The 12,907-nt window shown below is 37.2% G+C and overlaps 1 protein-coding gene across 3 annotated transcripts in view; it reads left to right on the top strand.

Moving 5' to 3' along the window:
- Positions 1 to 12,907, top strand: part of Cfap20dc (CFAP20 domain containing) — a 197,492-nt gene that overhangs the window by 152,990 nt on the left and 31,595 nt on the right. For all 3 annotated transcript variants that reach the window (XM_048356061.1, XM_048356059.1, XM_048356058.1), the window contains one exon: positions 7,857 to 7,918. In XM_048356061.1, the coding sequence (XP_048212018.1) occupies positions 7,857 to 7,918 (62 nt within the window). The remainder of the gene's footprint in view (positions 1 to 7,856; positions 7,919 to 12,907) is intronic.

The following is a 12,907-nucleotide window of genomic DNA, read 5'->3' as shown; positions in this document are numbered from 1 at the left end:
AATCCTACTTTTGGTATTCATAAGATATGTTTGTTATGGCATCCATTTCAATTTATTCTAATACTGGAGCTATCAACAAATAGGAAATCACATTCCTTAATGAACTCTGTATCCTGAGCTCATATAGAGTTTAAATAGAGCAATTTGCAGGCATCACCACGGTGTTTCTATGAGTTCATCCAGCTCTGTTCAGAAACTGTACAAAGAAAGTGATAGGAGAAACTAAAGAACTGAAAATCTTATCACAATGATAACCTACTCTTCTTATATCTCAGTGAATTGCACAAGTATCTCACCCTGGCCCTTGACCCAGAAGCTAGAAGGGATCTCTCCTTCCACACTTTGATCCCCCATGTCCAACTGGGCTCCAAATCCTGAGACTCCTCTCTTTTCACTTCTTAATATAGCCATGGTGGTTATTTTTTTTCATTTAAATTCTTTCAGTAGTCCCTCCTGTCTCTATGCCCCCACCCCAGGCACCATAGCCTGGTGGCTGGGAGCCTCTTCTCGGAAGCCAGAGTGTCACAGTTCCAATCTAAGCTATGACCTTGCAAACCACTGCACGTGTATCTGGAACTTAATAAGCAATTAATAAATAAAGCTTAGTTATCATTGATATGATAACTAATATTCAGATTTGTGATCTGATCTCCCCCCCCCATAAAGGCTTTCAGTGGCTCCCATTGACTCTTTAGTTTGGCACCATGATCTCCATAATTTAGACCTGCCTTCATTTGTACTTCATCTCTCATTGATCCTTACCTTTCATTCCATGCTTTCATCCTAGTTGTAATTTCTTAAATACAGTCTGTGCATATCCCAATACCTTGCCCCTGATTGCCCCTCAAACAGCTCCAACACCTCTGTGGCCCTTTTCCAGTCCTCACTGTCAAGTACACAATTTTCTCTCAGACTCTATTAAATCAACAACACACAAATTATGTCAATTTTTTTCCAAAACTCCAGAATAAACATGACCCTTGTTTTCCTTTAAAATCTTGAATAGTGTAGAACATGTTTTATATTCAAAATCTGATAAGTGAATGTTAAGTGTATACCTGGAGGAAAAATCTCCAAGGCCTGATGAGTAATAGGAGAGAGAGGGAAGGGAAGAGGAAAGGGGAAGGAAGGGAGAGGGGAGGGAGGGAAGATCTAGTCAGCAGATAGCATTCAGTGTAATAGCTTTACCTGGTAAGTTCACACGCATTACAGTCTAAAATTAGTAAGCTGACACCAAGTGAACTAAAGTCTTCAGCAAAATCTGTTGTGTTTACAGTGAGCTCTGATGCCTTAGCTGCTCTCCTCAGCATCTATATAGTTTAGAATAATATATACTGTTTAAAATGTATCCAGATATAATAAATTAGTCATCGTAAAGTATAATTAAGTGTAACCATATTTCTCATAGCAAATTGCCTTTTGTAGGCATCTCATGCTAAATAAATCAAGCCTACTGAGAAATTCATTGGCCTTTGGAAGACAAATTTTTCAAAGTTTCTAACTTAGAACAAAATTCAATTAAAACAATGCTTTACAATTTCTGTGGAAACCAGGCTACAAGTAATCAGTTTTCGAAGGTTTCTGTTAGGAGTAGCCCTCATGAGACATTCAAAAACAGGACTGTAGACAGTCTTGGTAAGGGAAGCTAGGAGTTAGTTATAATGAATTTTTAAGTGACTTTGATTGACAATACAATTGGGGTGTGTGTGTGTGTGTGTATGTGTGTGTCTGTGTGTGTCTGTGTGTGTCTGTGTGTGTGTGTGATCTTAAGGAACAGCTAGTAGTGGATACAGCTTCAGGTGATTACCAAAAGAATATAAATTCCACCTGGGCCCAAATCCCACCTCTGCCATTTTCGGGCATCACCTGCAAATAATGGGGTTAATAAAAGGACCTCTTCATGTTGCCACTGTGTGACCTGAGTGAGTGCGTGGGTGCAAGAGCCTGAGGCCCCTGCTGCAGGGTAAGTGCACACGCTGACTACAAATTGTTCTCCTCCAAAGAGCCACTAAGTGATTGGAAACGATTTCTAGGACTTTTCCCGTTTTATAGCTGTAGAGGACTGTAGGGGTAGGCAGAGATGCTTTTGTGCTTATTTCAATATGAGCTTAAACATTGGCATCCAGACTGGCCATCACAGAGCCTTACAGATCAACTATTTTATTTCATCATTGTCTTGACCCTCCAAAAACTTAGATTCAAGAAAAGCATGCCAAACATGCAGATGTGAATGAATACCCCAAAGCTATTATTTCTTCAAGTCAAGGATTCCCAAACCATAGTCTTAACACCAAACACATAAGTCTTCCCAATTTGGAAAAAGAAAAAAAATTAAAATGTTCATCTCAGACATCCATCTAACATGGCGTGTTAAAGAGAACATTTGGAGGAAAAATTGATGCAAGATACATTTAATAAAATTACAAACATATAGTGAGATTCTCAGACAAGTTATTTATAGTCTTGATTTACCTTACTACATTATTGCCATTTTCATAGATTTTATATAACAACATTAAAATATTGTCTTTACCTTTTAACTTAACAGGATCATCTTATTTCTTGTTCTTTTATTTAGCCTTCAGTTCTCTCCTCACTCCAACATTTCTAGCAGTGTGGTCATAGAAAAGCACTGTCTTACATTCAGTGGGAAAATTTTATGAGTGCTGCTTTCCTAGCACTACTGCATAGCAACAGCACCACCAAAAGGAAGGTCCCACATTTCTAGGCATTGTATTTTTTTTTAACTCAAGATCATATTGGCATTTTTGCATGATTCTTACGGCTCCAAAACATTATTTACTGGCCATTCAGGTGCTTTAGAATTGATAGGTTTTAATTCCTTCTCATCTACAGATTTATTAACTTCTCAACTCTCTTTGGGTAGAAGATTTTTTAACAAGCTAAAAAGTAAGTTGTTGATTGTGCTAAATCATATGAGAAAATACACTTTTACAACTATAGAAAAGATATACAGAAAATGAACTCAGGGTCAGTGTACTATCTGTGCTGTCAAGAGAATACTGAAATGTCCAAATTATTCCGTGTTTGATGACTATGAAAATCACCCCACCAAATAAACTTTACCTATTCAGAGTACGACTATATTTTCCATTTGTCCTGAATTTAACAGTGCAGAAAATCTTAGCTTTACTAACTTTAAACATATACTGACAAGTCAGAATTAAATCAGATGGATTTAATTTATAGTAGAGAGTAGTCTTATATATTTCAGATGTATTTATTTCAGAGCCACCTTTTATTCCTGCCATAAACTCCATCGATTTTGTCACAGTCATCATCCAGAGCCTTTGTATTCAACACTGCATGAATTGTCACTTTGGATTAAGTACTAGTTAAGAGAGTAGGATGAGGAATAATACTGAATGTGTTCCAATTCTGGCTCCACTACATAAGGGATACAATGCCTACTCTGAGTGTCCTATTCTGTTACATGGTGCTGTTGGAGTTTATAGAGTTTATGGAGTTTATATAGCATGTATAGTAACTGCTGAAGAAATATCATTTACTGATGTTAATTATTCTTGTCATAGTTACTTGTAGATATTGGTAGCCATCTCTTTGTATCTGTTTGTGGCATCCTCCACATATGACTGAAGCTCATTTTTTTTTTAATTTTTCTTTTACTGCTGCTGTCAAAGGATGTTGCCTACCTAAAAGTAGATTTACTGCAAATGCAGAAACAGAGTATGGGAAGAAAAGTTATATTTTCCCTACCCATTTTGGGTTCATGGCTGTGGTCTCTATAACAAAAGACAGTAATAACAGAAAAGCATACTAATTTATTTCATCTTAAGCTTTTTGTGATGCATAAGCCTTCTTTGTAAATAGTGACGACTCAAAGGTATAGTTAAACGTGTATTTTTATGCTAGGTTTGGCTGGGTGTGGAAAGTCCTGGAGAACCATGATGAGACAAAGGGGATTTGAGCTAATGGAAATAACCTGGGGCGGGAGGGGGGACTTAGCAGGGCCCTTGTTTCAATTGCTTCTCTGAAACAGTTTTCAGAGGCAGAATGTTCCTTTCTTCTGGGTGTGGAGAGGGCACCTCTCATACAAAGGTCTTAGGAACTGCAGTGCAAAGAGCAAAGGAATGTGGGAGTGACCATGCTGTTGAAGTGCCATTTTAGGGTACCATGTCCTGAACCCTATCAATATCCATGTGTTGGTGAGGACATCTGGCTTCATAGAACCAATCATTCATCCACCTTCTATGTTAACAGTTTTATTACTTTGAGAACCTTCCATTAGATATTTTTGTTTTGTAGCACATACGAATCACTCTGAAAGCACAGGAAGGGGTGATGTTGCCCAAAAAGAAATGTACTCATTACCTGACTTATGAAATGGTAACCCCTCTGTATATCACATTTATAGCAACAATATAATGACATTGCCACATTTGTAAGGAAATGGAATGACTTGGAAAAACATCATACTAAGTGACGTGAGCCAGACCCAAAGAAACATAACTCCATGGTTTTCCTCGTTGGTAATAATTAGTACATGTCTAGGATAATAAGCAGATTATCACAGTAGCTCAATAGCTATGTACATATGAACATATAAGAAGAAGCTAAGTGAGGGAGGGGGGCATGAGGGACAAGGTAACAAACAGTACAAGAAATGTATCCAATGCCCAACGTATGATACTGTAACCTCTCTGTACATCAGTTTGACAATAAAAATTTGAGAAAAAAAAAAAAAGAAGAAGCTAAGTGAATGGACTCCAAGTTATAGAAACAAGCAGTTTATCATTGTTGTTTTTTTCTAAGCACTATGTGGAATTATTTCTTCTTTTGTTTATCTTCCTTATGGTTTAGCCCCTGTTATCATTGTATTTGATTTTGATACCCTTGGTATTGTGTATGTTTGTCTGAATCAGGGAATGAAGGGAAGGGAAGGGAAGGGAAGGGAAGGGAAGGGAAGGGAAGGAAAACATCAAAGTAGTGAGACAAAGGGTAAAGGGCAAACCAATGCAACAGCAATACTTACAATATGCAGTAAACCAACTATACAGCCTGAGGGGGGAGTTTGGGGAGGAGGGCAAGTGGGAAAAAATGAGGGAGGAGGTAACAAGTTTGACAAGAAATGTACTCACTACCTTACTGGAACTGTAATCCCTCTGTACATCACCTTGACAATTTTTTTTTAAGTAGTAACTTAAAAAATCACTCTGGATGTGAATTTTCACTGACGTGTAGAGCTTTTCTTCATTGCATTGCTGAATCTGTTTTATATAAACATGAGCAAAGATGGACAGGGTCATCTCAGTGGAGTCTAAAGTGAGAACTGAGTCCAACACTGTAGCCATTTTCCAAGGGATACAGTAAGTCATTTGGAATAGGAATTTGGAATAAGTACAAATAGAATTAGCAGAATAAAATTAAGAAATGGACCTTTGGCTGAATAACAGGACTATGATTCTTAGAGAATTATGGAAATGTCTCTGAAAATAAATAGGCAGAAGTCCATTCACTAGAGGCCTGCATATAGCTGAAATACTGAATGAATACCAATGACTTTATTACCGGGAATATTTCTTCACCAGTGTGAGTTGATCTAGAAAACCTATAAGGCCCTCCGCTTGCTAATTTCTTTTTTTTTCTGTGAAATAATAAAGCCTAAATCATAGAAGTAAATTTCACTTTCAAATTGCTGCAAGTCTTATTTCTCTAGTGAGATCAAATATGCCTTATGACATGTTTTTCCTTCCACTGTTCCCCAGCTGTTGTTTCTTATTACTGAAATGGTGATGCATTGATATTGGTTCAATTACCAAAGTATCTGAATACATTTAAATTCATGGTGCATCACAGGTAGTCAGCCTAACTGACTGTGATTATCAGACGGGATATTTGATTTAAATTAAAGGATCACTTCTAAGAGATTATTCATAGAGGGAGACAGGTTACTCTGAAGAATTCCATCACCTGTGTCATTAATACTTTAAGACCTATTAAAATAAGGAAAATGTGGGAAGTAAGGCATATGGATATTTTTCTATACAGGTATCATTGCCACACCATTTTCTATGGTTGGGGTAAAAACTGTGGGCCACGTTATTATGAGTGACAAAGTCTTTTAACTCCTTTGAGTAGGGAAGTAACATTTTGTTAATTTTTTTAATGGACCAAAGTTTTTGAAATTGTACCAAGTTCCAACATGTAATAAAAACCAGAATGGTGGCTGGGAATATGGCCTAGTGGCAAGAGTGCTTGACTCGTATACATGAAGCCCTGGGTTCAATTCCCCAGCACCACATATATAGAAAACGGCCAGAAGTGGTGCTGTGGCTCAAGTGGCAGAGTGCTAGCCTTGAGCAAAGAGAAGCCAGGGACAGTGCTCAGGCCCTGGTCCAAGGCCCAGGACTGGAAAAGAAAAAAAAAAAAACAATGCTAAAAAGAGAATTATACGGGGCTGGGATATGGCCTAGTGGCAAGAGTGCCTGCCTCATATACATGAGGCCCTGGGTTCGATTCCCCAGCACCACATATACAGAAAATGGCCAGAAGTGGTGCTGTGGCTCAAGTGGCAGAGTGCTAGCCTTGAGCAAAAAGAAGCCAGGGACAATGCTCAGGCCCTGAGTCCAAGGCCCAGGAGTGGCCAAAAAAAAAAAAAAAAAAAAAAGAGAATTATACTGCTATGAGGAAAATACTTAGTGTTGATATTCAAAAGAGAATTTATATTAACAGAATTTTCTCCATTTGTAGAACAAAGGAGAAAAAAAATCAAGTTCCATTACAGGCAGAGTTTAACAATATATAGGGTGCAGTTTTTTAGCTGTTATAAAAATAAAAGTTTTCTTATTGAAGGAAAAGTTGAGATATCACATTCTTGTTAGGTGTTGGCATCTATTTTCTCAGCTTACCAATCACTGCTTAGATCTTTATTGTTCACTTGGGAAAAAATGACCACCTTGACTTAGGATTTTCATATTTCATTTTCATTAATGGCAGTTCAAAGTATCTTGGACACTTACTAGCAGTGAAACATAAAAATATTTTCAGTGTCTCTAAGCCTGTGCATTATTACTCGTGCTCATAAGGCAGTATTGGTTCTACAAGGTATCTTGTTTTATTTTGTTCTGTCTAGAAATATCATTGGGGCTTATTTGTTTTTGTGCCTGTGCTGGGGCTTCAACTCGACTAGGTTGCTGTCAACTAGCTTTTTTGTTCAGGGATGTTGGTCTGCCACTTGAGCCACAGCTCCACTCCTAGCTTTTTGGTGGTTAATTGAAGAATTTCATAGACTTTCTTTCCCAGGCTGGCTTTGAACCATTATCCTTAAATCTCAGCCTCCTGAGTCATTAGGATTACAAGCATGAGCTACCAGCACCCAACTTCAACCATTTTTTATGGCATAAGAATTCAACAAGGGGCTGGGGATATGGCCTAGTGGCAAGAGTGCTTGCCTCATATACATGAAGCCCTGGGTTCAACTCACCAGCACCACATATACAGAAAATGGCCAGAAGTGGCACTGTGGCTCAAGTGGCAGAGTGCTAGCCAGGGACAGTGCTCAGGCCCAGAGTCCAAGCCCCAGGACTGGCAAAAAAAATAATAATTCTACAAAATGGAGGATTCTAACACATGACCTTTAATTCCATCATAAATGCAGTTGAGCCCAGTGATTGTTGGCCATTTAAATAACCTGTGTTCCTTATTCTACTCTGCTACTTACTGGATTCCCAAGAGCCTTTACCTGATCGGTAAAATAAATCCAGACCCTTTTTGTGGCCTGTGTCTCAGAAAAGCATTACAGAACTGAAAATGCACGTGAACATCCATATTAAGAGTTGTTCTAATTGATATTTTGCATGTTTTGTCTTTTACAGCCTGTCAACCAGGGTCGCCACTATCAGAAAGAAATGAATCCACCTTCTCCTTCTAACCCTCGGTAAGGGTCACTAATAATCTAAAATTTCTAAAAACATGTTTAGAAAGCTGTGTTTTGTCCTTGGTTTTATGAAACTGATATCCAAAAGTGTCAAGGAGCTTTTGAAGTCTTAATTTATCCTTTTTTCTTTCTTTCTTACTTTCTTTATCTCTCTCTCTTTCTCTTCCTTCTTTCCTTCCCTCTCTCCCTATGCATTCCCTCCCTCCCACCCACCCCCCTCTTTCTCCATCCTTCCTTCCTTTCTTTCCTGTTGATTCCAAGGTTTGAACTCATGACCTCAGGGCCTCATAGTCATTCAAATGTCCCTACTCTACAACTTGAGCCCTATGTCTAGACCAGCATCTTGCTGGTTATTTTGAAGATGGTGTCTAGCAAATTTTCCCTCCCAGGATGACCCCAAAATGCTATCCACCAAATGTCAGCCTTCTAGCTAGTATTATAGGCATGAGCCACCAGCAGATTCATCCATTTTTCTTATTCAAACTGTGCAGTATTGGTCCCCAGCTGGGGTGTTTTGAGCAAGACATTTAACACGAAGAAATTCAGGCAAAATAATCACTTCATAGCAGGTATTTTTAAGGACATTCAAATGGGCTACTGTATGAAAAGTTCTCAGTTCAGTACATGGTGAACTGTTAATTTATTTCATTTGTACAAATAATTCATTTTAATAGGTATCTGATATTATGAACATTTTTGTCCTAAATATTATACATGCCTTTAAATTTATCAAGACAACTAATATAAATTCAAGTGGCCATTCTCTTCCAGAAATCTCAAAATTATTTTTAAAAAATCAATGGCATCTGAATCATTTGTCAATTTACAAGGGAAAAAAAAACTTGTGATTTTAAGTAGATTGGGAATAAGCAAATCTGAATTTAAGTCTTAATATATTCACATATATAGTTTATTAAAGCTTTCTATTATATAGCTATATAAACTAGTTTGTCCATTTAATGTCACTTAATCTCTGCTACATACTAACAATTTAGTGGAAAGTTGATTTATCTTGAGTTTTAGTTACTAGAATGAAGTGCATGGGGCCAAACCACCATGAACCCTCTGAAACTATGAGCCTTCCCTTTCTTTTTATATATAGAAAGGTATCTTAACATTCTTAAAACCATATCTTGTCACTTTGAACCTTGCAGCTCATCTAGATTTGTCTGACAGATTTCTTTCTATATTTGAGTAGCCTTCAAAGTAACTGGAAACCCAACTTTGGTCAATTCTGAATTATAGTAAATTCAGAATATTTAGTCCCACCAAATGAGAGTGATAATGTGTTAGAAAATGAAACTATGCCTTCAATAAAAGGAAATAGTGGCCCTAATCCTCATCTGAATTCTGTTCTAATATAGTAATGATCGAAGCAAGTCTCTCAACTTCTAGATGGCATTTCAATAGGTGTACATCAACATGTTTTGTAAAAGAAAGAACCCGAATGATATGCTCTATGAAGTGAACTCAAATTTTATGATTCTGTTACTTTTATGGAGATTCATATAGGTTTCACTTAGATAAAACAATCCCATGACCGGAAGGTGATACTACATATTTTTATCTCACTGGGCTGTTCCAAAAACATTCTTCATAAATATTAGATAGGCAAATAAATAAATGAATTTTAGATATGGTAGTATATGACTTTCAATATATATTTTACAAGTTAATACCCTAAGATATCAAAAAGAATGTAAGAAATTTTATAATAGAACAGATATATTTTATGAAAGCAATTAAATGTTCATATTCTTAATAGAAAGTTATTTGTTTGTGTTCAATTAATAAATTAATTAAATAAAAAAGAAAGTGATTTGTAGTGATTTGTATTTTTATATAATGAAATTAAAAGGACAAACTGTAATGCAAGACAAAATGTGATCAACCTTATTTGCTATTGAGTTATCCTCAGATTCCTAGAAAAGTGTTATATAACTGCAGAAAACTGCCACCTATATGCCTTAGCTTCAGGCTCCATTTCTCAGCAGCTTGGAGAATTAACAAAAAGGCATTGTTGGGCCATAAATGCAGAGATGATAAAATTCTGAGATCATCATTTATCATTATATAAAATGGGATAAATTAAATCATATAATATGTGTAATTCAATACTATGGTTCTTCTTAAGAGTTATATTTAATATATTTCTTGCAAATAATACACCATGCTTTATATCCCACATTATAGAACTCTATAATTTTACATTAAAAACTAAAGTTAAAGGACCCTGATAATTAATATGAAAAAGACATGCCTCTAAATACATCCTGTTGGATAAACAAATTGATCTAATGTGAATCCTATATAGGAACTTGTATATACAAAGGCTCTGGGAAGTCTTCCTATCCAGAATTTAATACCTGAAAAACAGGTAGTTGTAGTATGAGTAATGGCAACACAGCAGTAATGGAGGAGGCATGGGTGCACATGTCCACTAAGAAGACAGCAAGACATGTCCTCTGGCAAGTGAATTACTGCATTTACTTCAGTGAAATACCTGCATCTGATCCAAAAAAAATGAAGAATCTAGGGTTCTTAAATTACATGTACTCATGTGCCACATATATACATATTTAGAGAGTCAATTTTCAACTCATTTTATTACTGTAAAAGAACAAAATGTCCCTGAAGTCTTTCATTTACATTTTGCTCTGAAAAGATTTTCATTATCTTCATCATTTTGTATATGCAGGATTAAATAAAGATACTGTACAATGTACTGGGCAGATAAATCTAGGCTTAGAGTTAGCTCTCAGTTGAAAATACATAAAACACTGCATGAATTCATACACTGTTTTCTTCACAATAACGCCATTTACTTATACTCACAGGGCAGTGCTTGACAGTGGAGCAAGGTGGGATGCAATGGTAATCATTTTCCTGAAAAGATTACAGTCTAGGAATTGAAATATATATGGTTCACTTCATCACAATCCCTGGCATATCTAGCCTTGCGAGAAAGCCATTTTCCCACAATTGTTGGGCAGGGGGTGTTGTTTCTCATTATATGTTGCTAGCACACTGTTATTTAGGCAGCATCTCAGATGCTGGGGCCCGCTGCCTCCCAGTCTACTGGTGCTACCTCTTGGGGCACTGACAGCCTTGAGGACATGGTACAGAAATGGCTAACCTAATCTAATACGCTTTAGAGGAGTGGAGGGTAGGAGGAAACAATTTCACAGTTCATTCATGTTGAGAAATGTTTCCTAGCATGTAAACTTGCATGCTGCAAACAGAGCAAAATGGATTCCATTTGCAGCCTTGAGTCATTTATTTGAAAATGCCATCTATTAGTTTGTGGGGTTAGAGCTGTCCCTTTGGCACATCTTTTATGTGTTTAGGTATTCTTCAGAACAGCACAAAATATTTTTGCTCAGAAATAAGTTTTAGAAAATAAGTTGTGATTATGTCCTAGTTGTCTGTTCACATGGATTTCACTGATAACCAGTTTTTTTCATTGCAAATGAAAAATTAAGGTGAGGAATAAATATCGTCAAAGACTTTGTAAAGTTCCAAATAAATGTCTATGGAAACAAAAAAAGGAATAGCATAATAATAATTTTATAGCAAATAATTTTAGAATCTCCAAGCAGTAGTGAATGGCATGGTTTTGCAAAGGGTTTGCTTTATGATTTATCACTTATCTCTAGTTTCCTTAAATGTCATGGCAGATTGTGTCAAGGCCTATATCCTCTGCATCATTGCCACATGTTTGGGTGATATAAACATACTTATGACTATAATTATCTGATAAAGCCTGCAGACGCTGACAAATGATTAATAACCAGTGACCTCAAGTTCCCACTGGCTCAGCCAACCTGACTGAGGCAAGCTGGCTGTCTTTGTAACCTGCATGCTACTCAGACCAGTCACAGTGGCTTCATTTTCCTTTCTCTCCGGTTATCAAGACTCTCAATAGGCTTCTTTTCAGGTGCTTAAGCTTCTTCTATCACCAAAGAGAAAAGATGTAGAGACAAATGAAATGTATAACCTTCATATTTGATGTTGCTATTCTAATGACTAATTTGGGTCATTTTTGAACAAGTTGGATTTCTTCCTTGAGACAAAAGCACACTAGAACTTTTCCTTAACTAAGCCAACATTTCATTCCTCTAAATGTAGTATGTATGATTCTTGCTAACTGATCATTTACAATGTATTTTGATGCCTTGCCTGTACAACCAAAGGTATTGATTTTTATTTTTATCATATCTTTTTATCAGGACCTCATTTTTTATGCTGAGCTTGGGGCTTGAACTCAGGACCTGGGTTCTGTCCCTGACCCTTTTTTAGTGTTTAATTGGACATAAGAGGCTCCCTAACTTTCTTGCCCCAATGGACAATCCTCAGATGCCAGTCTTCTGAGTAGGACCTCATTCTATAATCCCAGTCCCACAAATCCATACCTGTTTGTTTGAGGGCCCTGATTCTCCACATTCAGAGCCCAAAGGCCCAGGTGTTGAAGACCTGGCCCCTGTACTGCTTCAGGGAAGGGATAAAACCTTTATGAAGTGGGCCTAGTAGGAGGAAATTAGCTCATCAAGAGGATACAGAGATTGCAGATTCCTCCTCTCATTGTTTCCTGGCTGCCATAGTTGAATAGGCCTCCCAGGAGTTCCTACCATAACTCACTTTGTCACCACAGGCCCAAAGCAAGAGGCAAGCAACCATGGACTGAAACCTCTGAAACTGTGAGCTGAAGCAAACCTTTCCTCTGTTGAAGTTGTTAATTTTAACAACTAGTCACAGAGATGGGAAGCTGAATCTATGTTCCTATATTGTTATCTGGCAAGAATAGGCACTCCATCAGATTTTTCATTCCAGGGTTTGAACTCAGGACCTCATGCTTGCTAGGCAGGTGATCTACCACTTGAGTCCATTGTGCTTTTAGTTATTTTTCAGATAGGGTCTTGCCTTTTTCCTCAGGGCCAGCTACAGATCATAGCTCCTTGTAGCTAGTACCATAGGGATGACCCCCTCCTA

This window comes from Perognathus longimembris, chromosome 10, assembly GCF_023159225.1.
Source record: "Perognathus longimembris pacificus isolate PPM17 chromosome 10, ASM2315922v1, whole genome shotgun sequence".
In the NCBI taxonomy this organism is placed as follows: Eukaryota; Metazoa; Chordata; class Mammalia; order Rodentia; family Heteromyidae; genus Perognathus; species Perognathus longimembris.
The sequence above is the reverse complement of the archived record's forward strand: the minus strand, read 5'-3'. Positions and strand labels throughout refer to the sequence as shown.